The sequence below is a fragment of the Brachyistius frenatus genome, unplaced genomic scaffold (genome assembly GCF_029030835.1).
Source record: "Brachyistius frenatus isolate BFR_SWC_R1_liver_20210118 unplaced genomic scaffold, ASM2903083v1 Contig_164, whole genome shotgun sequence".
Classification (NCBI taxonomy): Eukaryota; Metazoa; Chordata; class Actinopteri; family Embiotocidae; genus Brachyistius; species Brachyistius frenatus.
Window position 1 is genome coordinate 497,503 of NW_027210763.1, and position 14,998 is coordinate 512,500.

At 43.4% G+C, this 14,998-nt stretch overlaps 2 protein-coding genes and 1 long non-coding RNA gene across 10 annotated transcripts in view; 1 reads left to right on the top strand and 2 right to left on the bottom strand.

Annotated features, from left to right (window-relative positions):
• LOC138631742 (plasmanylethanolamine desaturase 1) overlaps positions 1 to 10,900 on the bottom strand; it is a 32,311-nt gene extending 21,411 nt beyond the window's left edge. For both annotated transcript variants that reach the window (XM_069716907.1, XM_069716906.1), the window contains exon 1: positions 10,467 to 10,900. In XM_069716907.1, coding sequence (XP_069573008.1) covers positions 10,467 to 10,626 — 160 coding nt within the window. In that variant the 5' untranslated portion in view covers positions 10,627 to 10,900. The remainder of the gene's footprint in view (positions 1 to 10,466) is intronic.
• A 15-nt stretch (positions 10,901 to 10,915) lies between these two features.
• LOC138631749 (uncharacterized) lies at positions 10,916 to 13,046 on the top strand. Its single transcript, XR_011311742.1, has 2 exons — positions 10,916 to 11,070; positions 12,502 to 13,046. It is a non-coding gene; the product is annotated as an uncharacterized lncRNA (long non-coding RNA).
• A 20-nt stretch (positions 13,047 to 13,066) lies between these two features.
• znf423 (zinc finger protein 423) overlaps positions 13,067 to 14,998 on the bottom strand; it is a 150,714-nt gene continuing 148,782 nt past the window's right edge. For all 7 annotated transcript variants that reach the window (XM_069716886.1, XM_069716889.1, XM_069716892.1 and 4 more), the window contains one exon: positions 13,067 to 13,901. In XM_069716886.1, coding sequence (XP_069572987.1) covers positions 13,872 to 13,901 — 30 coding nt within the window. In that variant the 3' untranslated portion in view covers positions 13,067 to 13,871. The remainder of the gene's footprint in view (positions 13,902 to 14,998) is intronic.

The window sequence follows — 14,998 nt, forward strand, 5'->3', positions numbered from 1 at the left end:
TGAGTGGCGGGCAGCAGGCAGGAAGGAGAACACGTCCTGAATACTAATGGCCCGATGGATCGGGGGGACGGAGATCGGATCGCTCCGCCGCTCGCCGACAGTTTCTGTCAAAAACAAAACGCCCCAAAAAACACATCACAAAAACATCGATCACATGTTCAAATTTTGGTCAACCCCCTTCCTTCCCCCCTCCCTCCCGACCCCATCGTTGGGTCGGGCCTCTCTCCACTTTGACCTTTCACCCCCAACGAACATCTTAAATATCAGTTGTGAGGTGTGCTCTGAAGGTGTCCCGTCGCCGCCGACGACCGCGGACCCCCGAGAGGGAACTCAAAGAGGAGCGCACGCTTCCCGTCTCAGAAGGCTGGTGGCCATCTTGGCGTGTAATTAGGCCACGTTATCAGATCATATCCATTATCGGGGAAAACCACATGAGACCGGATCCTCATGACCTCGACGGGCCGGAGGAAGAGGGGGGAGGTGGAGGGGGGCGCTGCTCATTGTGCTTTGTTGTACCTTCACATCGTCACCACACCATCGGACTCGGAGCGCACCGTCAGTAAACTTGCACCGTTTGCTTTGTTTCTTTTTAGGCAGTTTAAGTTGAGTCCATTGTGTTTTTATTAGTTTTCCTCCAACTGGATTGAAGTGGGAGGAGCTTAGTGAAGAAAAACAAAACAAATTCCATTAAATCCATTAAAAACCTCGTGGATTCACAGAACAACAGTCCTGATGGAGGAAAAACTCTCCCGAAACTTTGTTCATGTTTTCATGAATATTTCAGGCTATAAAGTCGTAAACGGTTCATTTAAAGCTTTTAAAAGTCTCCAACCTTTTTTTATTTCCCACTTTGACAAAATGAAACATTTATTCACGTAGCTGAGCTCCACCCAAACCAGCTGAATGTGCTTCTTTTTAGCAGAACAATATCAAAATTGATACTTCAACCAGTCGCTGGTGGTTCGGGAGTAGAACCCGTTTTACAAACATTATAATTTATATTTGTTTTTACAAAATGATTGTGTGAACAAACTTTAGGCTCGTTTTACTTTTTCAAGAAGGAAGGATTCGTTTTTAGCTTCGATTTGGACTTCAGATCACTAATAATATAACTAGTAATAAAACTTATAATAAAACTAATAGTACAACTAGTAATACAACTCACAGTATCGCTGTTGAACACGGACCAACAGAGAAGGAGTCTCTGTCACATACATGTAATAAACATGTTTTATTATTATTATTTTAATTATTTTATTCACTTCTACAGTCAAAAGATATCAAAATATAAAGTCTCATCTCAGGAGTCACTTCTGTAATATTTAAATAATGACGCATTTAACCTGCAGCACCTGATCCTGAGGACTGCAACGCTGCAGCTGTGCATGTCCATACACTGTCAACACACACACACACACACACACACACACACACACACACACACACACACACACACACACACACACACACACACACACACACACACACACACACACACACACACACACACACACACACAGAGCGAGGGACAAAAACCAAAGGCAGCAAACAAGCGAGCCGGCTGGACGAACCACCGACGGAGCAAAAAGACAAACTCGCAGCGTCCCTCGCCCGTCTCTCTCATGTCCCCGTCACCCCCCCGTCTCTCTCACCCCCCTGCCTCTCTCACCCCCCCGTCTCTCTCATATCCCCGTCTCTCTCATGTCCCCGTCTCCCCCCCGTCTCTCTCATGTCCCCGTCATGTCCGTCTCCCAGATAAACTCCACTCACACACTCTGATGTTACAGACAGCAGAATCACACACAGCTCTGCTTTCATTCTCCGTCTGTTTCTCTTTCTGCGTCCCCCTGGTTGGCTCTCAGTAGACCGTCTTCAGATGGGACTCAGGGGGGGGAGAGAGGGGGTAGAAGGGGTGAGAGAGGGGGGAGAGATGGGGGTGGGTGGTAAAAAGTGGGTCACATGCTCAGAGAGGAAGAGAATGGGAAAAAAAAGAGGAGGGGAGAGACGGAGAGAGATGAGGGTGAGAGACGCTGAGGGAGAGTGACAGCAACATGGAAACATGGGTGGGAGGGGGGGGCACAAAGAGGGGAGAGAGGGAGGGAGGGAGGGAGGGAGGGGGGTAAATTCCCCTGTTCAGAGGGAGTGGATCAGTCACAGGCCTCTTTCCTTTCATGTGATCTCAACGGACCGCAGAACCTGGGACACACACACACACACACACACACACACACACACACACACACACACACACACACACACACACACACACACACACACACACACACACACACACACACACACACACACACACAATAACTGTACACAACACAGGGACAACACAAGCAAACACACACTACCCCCACACACACACACAAAACCAACAACAATGCAAAGTACACATAGCACAGATGAAGAAATGATACACACACAAGCACAAACACATTATGTATGTCTTTATGAGGATGTGCACACACACACACACACACACACACACACACACACACACACACACACACACACACACACACACACACACACACACACACACCCCTGCCAGACAAACTTAATAAATCCATTACCCTGTAGATTCAACAGCAACAAAGAGAGGAATGTAGCAAATGAGATTCAATAATGGCATACCGACACACACACACACACACACACACACACACACACACACACACACACACACACACACACACACACACACACACACACACACACACACACACACGTAGACAAACAGATGCATATACTCAGGCACAATACACACACACACACACACACACACACACACACACACACACACACACACACACACACACACACACACACACACACACACACACACACACACACACACACACACACACACACACACACACACACACACACACACAAAAGGATGGACAGATCCCATCATGTGTTTGTGTGTGTGTGTGTGTGTGTGTGTGTGCGTGCGTGCGTGCGTGCGTGCGTGCGTGCGTGCGTGCGTGTGTGTGTGTGTGTGTGTGTGTGTGTGTGTGTGTGTGTGTGTGTGTGTGTGTGTGTGTGTGTGCTATATGCCATCCCCTCATCTCATGGGCTTTCTGCTACCACCATATTCATCTGCAGCTCTCATAAGGATCATTACACACATTGCGTTGGTCAAGGTCAACAGTAAAATCCGGCCTAGGAGGCTCGCCTAAAGCTAAAGATGCACTGAGTGTGTGTGTGTGTGTGTGTGTGTGTGTGTGTGTGTGTGTGTGTGTGTGTGTGTGTGTGTGTGTGTGTGTGTGTGTGTGTGTGTGTGTGTGTGTGTGTGTTTCAGTGTTGTGGTGCATTATCTTGGTCTGCAGGTCCGATATTAAAAATCAAATGTCACAAAAACTGCAAATAAAATGTAAACTTTGCTGATTTGTGATCGATGCAAACACACAATAGTTGATTGTTTACTTTTCCAAGTGTTTTGTGTCTTAAATACAGGACCTGATGTGGGGAAAAAAAAGGTTTTGGAAAAAAATATTAAACTTTTTCCAGGTTAAAAATGATTTTTTGTTTTTAATCGCACAATGCAAAAAAAGAAGAAGATGAAAACCTTTAATTTCAGCAACATCTGAAATTCACATTCAAATCAAACTCCATCAGGTATTTTCGGTCAATACTAAATATAAACAGTTGACATACACTCACACACGACTTCCTACTTCCATGCAGAGATCCTTTTTCTCACATTACTTTTGTTCTTTTTTTTTTTTTCAAACGTCCTCGAAACACGCAAAAAAAAAAAAAAAAAAAATAGGTCATCTGTCATTCTCCTTAATAACACATTAAATTACACTGTAGCACTTTAATGTTCTGATTCTGCTGACTTCACTAGAAATCTCCACACACACACACACACACACACACACACACACACACACACACACACACACACACACACACACACACACACACACACACACACACACACACACACACACACACACACACACACACACACACACACACACACACACACACACACACACACACACACACACACACACACACACACACACACACACACACACACACACACACACACACACACACACACACACACACACACAGAGGTCAAAGCCACACACAGCCCATGTGACCCCTCAGGGCCCAGCACACACGCTCAGATGGTGCCCGACCTCTGACCTTTGTGGCCCTGGTGTCAGCAGTTCGGGGAGTCCGGCGTGTGTGTGTGTGTGTGTGTGTGTGTGTGTGTGTGTGTGTGTGTGTGTGTGTGTGTGTGTGTGTGTGTGTGTGTGTGTGTGTGTGTGTGTGTGTGTGAGAATGTGTCAAGTTTCTGGCACGAGAGGTGAGTGACATCACGGCAGCACGACATCACCGGACAAACCAGTCAGACTTCAGGGCTGAGAATAATTTCAGCTTTTCTCCAACTCTACATTTTCTTTGTCGTAATAATTCCACATGTATGTTGGGCTCTGATTCCCCGTCACAGTGAGTATTGACAAATTAATCAGATGTAAATGAAGCAAATTTGAAGAAAAACTGTCCTGAAAGCCACTGAATTTTTGGTAACTTGACGTTGGTGCAATTCAATTAAACTTTATTTAAATGGCGCAAAATCACAACACAGGTTATTTTAAAAGCTCTTAACATATTAAAGTCCTTCCAACATTATAAAGAGCAATCCAACAATTCAACAATTCCCACATACATACATTGAGGTGTTTAGGGAACACTGGTAACTTGTAGTGTCTACCTATAGCCTGCATATGAGGCGTTTAGGGAACACTGGTAACTTGTAGTGTCTACCTATAGCCTGCATATGAGGCGTTTAGAGAACATTGGTAACTTGTAGTGTCTACCTATAGCCTGCATATGAGGCGTTTAGGGAACATTGGTAACTTGTAGTGTCTACCTATAGCCTGCATATGAGGCGTTTAGGGAACATTGGTAACTTGTAGTGTCTACCTATAGCCTGCATATGAGGCTTTTAGGGAACATTGGTAACTTGTAGTGTCTACCTATAGCTTGCAGATGAGGCGTTTAGGGAACATTGGTAACTTGTAGCGTCTCTCACTGTTTTAATTTTCCTTACTGCTGGTTTCTGTCGTTCTGCATCACGTGGTGTGACGCTGTGAGAAAGTAGGAGCGCTTGTTTTGATGCAGCTGATGTCCCTCATGGTGTGAACCTAGATTGTGCTTTTAACACTATTAACCGTGCAGCCCTGAAAAACAGGAGACAACATTTGCTGCATCTCTCTTTCTACGGTTAAAAGCCGCCTCGACTCTTTCACCACCTAAAAACACATGGAGGATGAAATACAACCGGCCTGGAGTCGAGTTTATGAACCAGAGATCCACTGATTATAATCAAACGAATTACATTTCCGCCGCGGCGCAGACTTAATGAAGTGATATCCAAGGAGCTCCTGCAGGACGTCTTTGTGTTTTAATGGGAGCAAGGCGACACGTGAGGAGGAGGAGGAGGAGGAAGATCCGTAGCACTCTTTAGATCACTTAAAATGCACTGACAGCAGAACACTGGAGGGGAACTGGAGATCACACACACACACACACACACACACACACACACACACACACACACACACACACACACACACACACACACACACACACACACACACACACACACACGGACAGATATACATGCTTAGGACCCGAAACATACATGAGACAGGCCTGAGATGTGGTGAAACACGGGGAGGAGGGGAAGGCAGCGGACCGTGACACTCCAGACATACGGGAGGGCTGAGAAGAGACGAGGGGATGAACGGAGAGTCGGAGACACGCAGCAACAGATGCGTCCAGCTGTTTGTCCGTCCTCGCGTTGCCGTAATGAGGCCGTGTTTGGCTCTGTGGAGCGTTGCCAACGCCTCATCTAACTTCTCCAAACTCTAACAAGCCAAACTGCTATTTAGATTTACCTCCTACCGCCGCTCGAACCGAGCCCAAACAACTAAGCACATAAACAGCGTGGCGCTCCCTTAAATGGACACTTTGACATTTTGAATTTCTCCTGTTTATTTTTCTTTAAACAGACACTTGTCAGCATGTGGGGGAACATTTTTTTGCTTTTAAGTTTTCATAAAATGTCTCTGCAGCATTGTTAGTGTCGCTGAGCATATCTTCCACTCGCGGCCCGCTGTGCCCTTCGGCTGAAAGGAGGTGGAAAAGCTTTCTGAGTCGTTTGGGTGGATTCACACACACACACACACACACACACACACACACACACACACACACACACACACACACACACACACACACACACACACACACACACACACACACACACACACACTTTAAGCTGATGAAAATAAAGAGGTAATAAATTATTAGAGCCCGACTGATACTGGATTTATGGGGTTAATATATATTAGAAAGTTAAAAAAAATCCAATATCACGATGATTAAATGTGGTTATCAAAGATATGTAATGAAGTCAGAATATTCAATGACTAAACTATATAATAAATAAAACAGATATGAAAATAGTTTCTAAAATATCTCGAGCATCTTTCTCAGCATTATATTCTGTAAAAAAAATTTTTTTTTAAAGTATAAATATCAGACAACATATAAATTGATAGATCTGTCATTGGTCAATATCGTAAACCGGTTGGACAATAAATTATCATCAGATGGTCCATTTATTACATTTATGAACTCCAAACAGACGTCCAAACTTGGAGCATTGTGCTGCAAAGTGTCACTTTATTTTTAAATGGTAAAGTGAAAAATAAAATAAAAAAAGGATTTCTCTAACATCACATTTACATTCTGCAGCTGTGGACAACATGTCGGGTCACAAGTCATAGAACACTTCACAAAGCAGTAAATTCAACACAATAAAGTCTCAGGTTCCTTCAGAAGGTTTTTTATAGAAGGAAGTTGCAACGGAAACTCTCTGCAGGGAAGTCGGTGGATTCTGCGGACCAGAAAAAGGTTTGAACTGTCTGTTACTGATTGTTCAGAAGACGTGACCCGGTTCACATTTACTCCTTCATCACAAGTTCACTGCACAAAGAAACCAGGAAATAAATATGATTCAAATAAATGAAGGCTGACAGATCGGCTTCAGAAAAGTGTGATTTCTTTTCCTCGTAAATTTGTTCTTTAACAAAATGCAGCTTCAAACTACAGCTGCACACGACAGACTGTAGTTTCGTACTGAAAGAACAATCACGACTGAAGCCTCCACAAGTTAAAGGGTCGAGGGTCGAGGGCCGAGCGGGAACCCTCCTGCTGAGTGTTATTGTGTAACACACTAATTTGAAGTTGCATCGGGGCCTCTGGGCCTATTTTTCCCCCGAGTGGCTCCGCCCACTGAGATCTGTGTGGCTGCGAAGCGAGAGTGGATAAAGGGTCAGGACCCCAAATGCATATTTGATCCTCTTAACCATCAATCAGCAACACGTTCAACAGGCTGGCAGATCATCAGCAGCCGGCTCAGTTTGGACCGCGTGTGACTCCGCCTCCTCTCATACATGATAATAAAAAATCACAAGCTTTGTATTGGTGATTTTTAGGCCACTAAAGTCAAACTGAGTGAGTTTAATTTCATTTTAAACATAATAATCAGGACAAGCTGAGCTGAATTAACATTAAAACTAATGACAACAGTGACGTCACCCGGCCGTTATGAAGTCTCAATTTTGACCAGAAGTGACCATATTTGGACGAGCTGGGGGAGGAGCCAGTGGTGGATCTGACTGAACTGATTGGAAACCTGTCGATACTACGTCCCGCCCACCGATAGCTGTAACCTGACTGCACCACAGGCCTGTCAATCAAACAGATACAGAAAGTCTTCAACATGCCAGCTCTTAGCCAAAGTGTTCCTGAGCCCATGCGGTGATTTCCACAACAGCATTAAGGTCGTTTTTATAGCAGAGCCACCTGAGATCACAGCCAACCAATATCTTCAGCCGTGTCCCTTACATCCAAATTTAGATTTCTTTTTTTGGCGCATGTTTGAAAATAAGAACATGAATCCATTATCTATACCTGCTGTGTCCTGAAAGAGGGTCACATGGGGGCGGAGCCTAAATCCTAAGGCTAATTAATGACCAGTTTTAAAAAGTTTACATCCCCAATATTATAAGCTGATGTATGATCCAAATGAAAACACCGGCTCCCTGTCATTGGATCGTATTCAACTTTAATTAAGCTAAATAATCACTGTGTGTGTGTGTGTGTGTGTGTGTGTGTGTGTGTGTGTGTGTGTGTGTGTGTGTGTGTGTGTGTGTGTGTGTGTGTGTGTGTGTGTGTGTGTGTGTGTGTGTGTGTGAGTGCTTCCATTAAAGTGTAATGTTTGCGTTGCCAGAGCGGAGATGGTTAACTCGGCTCTCTGTAGTAATTGTGCTGAATAATAGTGAAGCTCTAATTGCATTAACGGCGAAGGTGACTCCGTTTACTGACGGAGTCTAAAAATAGAAGGGCTGGTCTCACCGGCGCTCGCTGAACTGAAGGGTTTGTTGTAAATAAAAAGGATGTTGTTGTTGTTGTTTTTGTGTTGTTTTGTTTTTTTAAAGGATGTTCTTCGGCTCAGTGAGTCGGTTCGAACCGACTCACTGGTCGGTGAACACGGAAAACACTCATTGTGCTGCGAGGGATTTGGATTGAAGCGACGACCCAGTGACATATGTCCTCGTATACACCTCGCAATCATGTATGGAGCAACCCCCCCCTCCCCCTCACACACACACCCCCGATCGTCGTTCCAGTTTTAGAAAAAAAGAGTCAACAAGTTGCCAACGCGGCTCGACCAGAGGCAATTAAAATGCTCAGCGAAGTGAGACGTGGGCAGATGGTCCGGCAGAACGTGGCACCAGCCGGCTTGATGCACAACTGGTAACGCAGGTTTTCTCTTTGCTAAGGTCTGCAGCACAGCGCGCTTCCCATCACGCCAAAAAAAAACGCAAACGGATCTACGGCCGGAAAAAAAAAAATCCCCCATAAAAAAAAACGGCTCAATTTATTTATTCGCCCGGCACAGAAAAAAATATCAGCGGTCAGCAAAACACAATCCTGAAGAAGCTGGACGAGGTTTAACGAAGCAGACTCGTTTAGGATTAAGGAGGCTGATGACGGCGGCTGCTTACGCTCCACTTTTTTTATTCCAGACATTTTAATCGGAGGCTCGTTTGGACGCCGGGTGAATCTGAACGAACAAAAAAATACAGCAAGACCGAGGACCCCAAAAAACCAACGTGACCGGACCGATGCTCCGGCAGCGGAGGCCTTCATCTGGGATATCTGACTGCAAAGGGCTTCTGGTGTACTTTTCCTGTTGGATTTAAAGACCAAATATATCCTCCACAAACTCTGATTGATTGTTGATGTTTCCATCAAATCAGAAGAAAAAAAAAAATCAAAATCAAAAGTAAATGTGAAGCTCCGAAAACATCTTTCGTGAGGATGTCGATGCCTGTAAAGCTCCTCGTCTTTCAAACTCTAGTTTGTACCTCAAATAAAAAAGTCGGTTTTTAAACTGATTTATTAAAAAATCCGTCCGACCAATCTGCCTTTTTTTTTTACGACATCACATGACCTCCTTTCGTGAACTCCGGTGATGCGTGCGTGTACATTTCACGCCGAGGCCAGCAGAACGTGACACTGACACGTATGCCCCTCTAGTGGACTGACGGGGTTTTACACCGAATTTCTGCTCTAATATTTTGTCTGTTTTAAGTTTTATTTTCTCAAACATTTCTTCAAAAGTTTTCTCCTGAAGCTGGTTCGGTTAATTCGATTGCGTCATCACGGTGGTTCTGATCCAAACTAACGTCTTAAAAAACATCACCGAAACACAAACTAACGAACCGATCGAGGCGGCGGCACCAGAAGTGATTGTTTTTGAGTTTACGTAGAATAATAACGAATTCTGACAGAAAAGTACAAGTGGTAAAAATATATTCTAAATGACTGATATTCATTTAGTTTTTCCAGGGAGCTAAAACACGTCATTTTTTGCTGATCCGTCCACAACAGCGCAAAACTCGGCTTCCGTGTGGAAGTCTGTTTCCCATCGAAATTCAAGATTGAGACAGAATGCATTTTTAAATTATTTTTTTTTATCATGATCATTTATTTGAGATCACATTTAAATACACGAAGTACTTTAAGTTCTGCTGTCAGACACCTCCAACCATCACGGTCCAGGAAATCTTTTTAAGAACCAGAGACTTTGAGCCTGTCAGTCATCAGGCCTGAACTCCGTGACAGCCACGAGGAGAAGGTCTGTAGTAACACGTCATCACTGGTTTAGTTCACCTTCTTCATCATCATCATCATCATCATCGCAGCCTCCATCAGCACTAATGTCGCACTGTGGGTTTTGCAGGCCTCTGCTGATGCCATGCCTCGCTCCTCCTCATCCCTGCTGCCCCACACAAATCAGGACAACAACAATAACAACAACAAACAACAACAAAAACAACGAACACGTTCGCACCCACCTGGCGAGTAGAGCCGGGCGAGCTGTCGGGCTCCGGCGTGCTGCGGTCCCCAGCGAGGCGCCGCGCTGCGTGCAGCCGCTCCGTGCTCGTTCCCGTTCGGATCCTCCTCCGCCATGGACCGGTGCCTGATGTCGGTCTCGGAGAGAAGCGACGCCGCCATGACTTCCTGCCCCGCTGCCGGCTTTCAGCTATGAGACATCAATTTGTGTGTGGCGGTGTCCCGGGGGTCGGTGTCCGCTCGGTGTCCCCTCGGTGTCCCCCCTCCGGTGCTGCTGCTGCTGAGTTGGAGGAGGGAGGCGGCGCCGACTGATGCTCGCTGTTACCGGAGCAGCCTCGCGCCACCCGGAACCACACGGACACACAGACCGACTTCAGAGAGCTGCCGTCACGAGCCGCTGTCACAACAAAACTACGTCAAATTATAGCCCGTGCACGTGCTGTGCGTTTTTTTTCTTTAAAACAACAACAACAACAACAACAACTTCATTTGTGCTTCCAGTGTTCAGTGTCACGTGACAGTCAGGGACCGTCTGCATTTGGCAGGTGTGATACAAAGCGGAAGTGGTACCTGAAATACACGGAAACCAGCAGAATTAGCAGCCAGGTGAGCATGTGACGTGTTGGAGGGGAGTTTTACGGTCACGGAGAGTAACTAAGTTCATTTAATCAAATACTTTTACTCATGATTTTGAGGTACTCCTTAAGTATTTCCATTTGACAGTCCCGTATCCCTCCACTCCACCACATTTCAGAGGCAAACATTGTACTTTTCAAATTAAGATTTGACACAATATAATATAAGAAGCTTTCTTATATAAGAAACTACAAAAGATCATCAAATGATCCAAATATCTCAGCAGAAAAAGTCAAATGTTATATAGAAAAAAAGTCCAGAAGGTTTAAACAGATTTGTGGATCAGAACTTTAGTTTTTTTTCTTCCCAGTAATCGTGTGATGACACCTCACATTTATCTTGATATAAAACTGGATATCAAGTAGTTCAAAGCAGCTCCACCTGCAGGAACATGCATCACTGATGCTGCACTATTATATCATCGAATGATGTCATATAATAATATATCAGTCAGAGGGACTAAACCAAAACTTTTACTTTAATACTTTTACTACAATTAGCTGCAAATACTTCTGTAATTTTACAGATTTTTTTTCAATTGAGTATTTTTTACTTTGCTGTAATGGTACTCTTACTTCAGTAAAAGATCTGAATACTTCTTCCACCACTAGAAGCATGTGAAGGTTTATTCAACAGGTTTATCAGACAGCTTTAATTCATAAGTACATCCCATAATTCACCCTATGCTGCACACAATAGTCTAGATAGATAGATAGATAGATAATAGATAGATAGATAGATAGATAGATAATAGATAGATAGATAGATAGATAGATAGATAGATAGATAATAGATAGATAGATAGATAGATAGATAGATAGATAGATAGATAGATAGATAGATAGATAGATAGATAGATAGATAGATAGATAGATAGATAGATAGATAGATAGATAGATAGATAGATAGATAGATAGATAGATAGATAGATAGATAGATAGATAGATAGATAGATAGATAGACATAGATAGATAGATAGATAGATAGATAGATAGATAGATAGATAGATAGATAGATAGATAGATAGATAGATAGATAGATAGATAGATAGATAGATAGATAGATAGATAGATAGATAGATAGATAGATAGATAGATAGATAGATAGATAGATAGATAGATAGATAGATAGATAGATAGATAGATAGATAGATAGATAGATAGATAGATAGATAGATAGATAGATAGATAGATAGACAATAGATAGATAGAAAAAAAATAAGCTATTAATGCCTTTTTTCATCTCATGTCTTAAAACTTTATATTTTCAACCTAAGCAGCAGTTTCTTTGTTACTTTGAGTCATAATAAATCTGTTATATGTTATTTTCTCCCTCCTGATGGTCTGATTGTCTGGGAAACACTTCGGATGTGACTTGAATCCCACTGGGACGGCGTGAAAGAAGTCTCCGGGCGTAATGACGCCTCACAGGCCGACAGCACCGACGACACACAGGCCGACTTCTGTCCTGTCACAATGCAGATGGAAATATTTTGACAACAATTGTTGGTATTTTGTATTGTTTAATGCCCCCAATGCTCTTCATACAACAGTGTACATTCACTGACATGAGCTCCTGTTGTTGGATCTGTAGCAGAGAAATCAGACATTTGTTTGTTACTGTAATTTTAGTTTTCTGTGTATATCTTCAACACTTTAAAGGATAATTTCCATCATACTTAGAGCTGCAGCTGAATAATAGAAATATCTAAGCAGGACACATCTTCAACCTCTTCCTTCGAATAAATTCACATCACACGTTCTTTATTTGTCATTTATTTATTTGTTTTATCTTTTTTTTCTGTACTAGATTATTGCAATCTGGTTAATTCACATTTAAAAAGCAGTCATTGACCAGACGCACTGAAATTGATGATATTCATTTTTTTACAATAACCATTGTAGGCCCCCATAGAGACTGGAAAACCCAATCCAAGAAAAAAAGAGGGGAAAAAAAGAAACATCTGTACGGTTTTCTGCACTTTATTTTGTTTTCATGTCTTTTTTTTTTCATAGTAATTACAAAAAAGGAAAAATATATATAACAATAATCATAAAAAGGATAAATTCAGGTGGGGAAGGGGGGGAGTCAGGAATATTACGACTGGCAAACGATCACAACACAGCACGAGTACCTACTTACTGCAAGAAATGAAAGGTACAAAAAAATGAAAAGAAAGAAAAAAAATAAGCGCATATGGAAGAAAAATAAAAACAGGCAAAGAAATTGGCACCTATGAAGTTGAATACAATAAACAACTGAGGAGACAAGAAAGTGTCGCTTTGTTTCTACAATCTATTTAAAAAACAAAACAAAACAAAAAAGAAATCCCAAAAACAAAAAAAAATGTTTTCTTCCTTTTTGTTCTTTTCTATTTGTTAAAAAAAAAAAAAAAAAAAAAAAAAAATGCATGACGTGGGGGAGTGAGTGGAGAGGAGGAGGGAAGGAGGAGGAAGCTGGTGGGAGGAGGACGGGAGGGGAGGGGTAGGGCGGGGTGGGGGGGACAATAAAAAATACTGCACGTACAATACCTTTGTTCACCCTTCTCTTTCCTTCACCCACTCGCTCCGTTCTTTATTTAATAGCATATCCCATTAATATTCCTTTCCCCCGCTGCTCCTAATAGCCGCGCCCAGTGGCGCGATCGTTAGAGTTTTACATGTGAGTCGCAAATGACACTTTGATTGGCTGTGATGTGGAGATGGGGGTCCCCCGCCGGCTCCGGGTCGGGGGCCCCGGCTGAGCTGAGAGATCCTGCCGGGCCTCGGGTCTCACTGCGCGTGCTGACTCAGTGTGTGGTTCTGCAGGGAGAGAGAGGGGGGAGACGGGGGAGACAAGAGTGAGAACACATGAGGAGAGAAATAATGGGCTACATGAGCACGGTGCTTCCACTTGCAACCCCCCCCACCTCCCTCTCCCCCTAACACACACACACACACACACACACACACACACACACACACACACACACACACACACACACACACACACACACACACACACACACAATACTAGAAGAGAAACACAACCACCTCCCACAGTACAGAAAGCGAGGCCTTGTTTCTTCATCTGTAGTCTGACAAAGGAAGGAAGGAGGAAGAGGAGGGGAGACGAGGAAGCGGCTCTTCAGCACATGGCCTCAATTATATTATTATTATTAATAACAAGCTGAGAAAAATACATCACAAATGTCTGATTGCGTCTTTAAAACAACTTCGTACACAAATATTCAAGCAGTTTTTAACACACGGCTGTTGTTCCAGAACCGGAACTGGAACCAAAACCAGAACCGGAACCAGAACTAGAACCAGAAACAGAAGCAGAACCAGAACCGGAACCGGAACAGTCCAGTTCATCTCGTATTTGTTCTGTTTTATTATCATTTCTTTATCTGCGAGCGCCTTGACTTGTTTGTTTGGATCTCTGAAACCCTCGTGTCTTTTTTATTTTTTGATATTTGTGATTAATATTTTACAGAAAGCGTCTCCATGCCTTCGAGACGCCTACACTCGCATCTCTCCGAAGGCGTCAGCGCGCCGCACATCAATACACAATCACAATGCAAAAAAATAAATAAAACACAAACACCTTTTTTCCCCAAAATTAAAATGCAACAACAGACGCACTGATCTGAGAGGATGGACGGAGATTTGTATTCAGGATGGACACGGACAAGTGTACAGAAAACTGAGCGTGAACACACACACACACACCGACTAACTTTACACACACACACACACACACACACACACACACACACACACACACACACACACACACACACACACACACACACACACACACACACACACACACACACAGGTAAACTGTCATGTGCAGGCTTCTCCTCGGGTGTTTGGAGTGTTGCACAACAACAACAAAAAAGCACAAAACTATG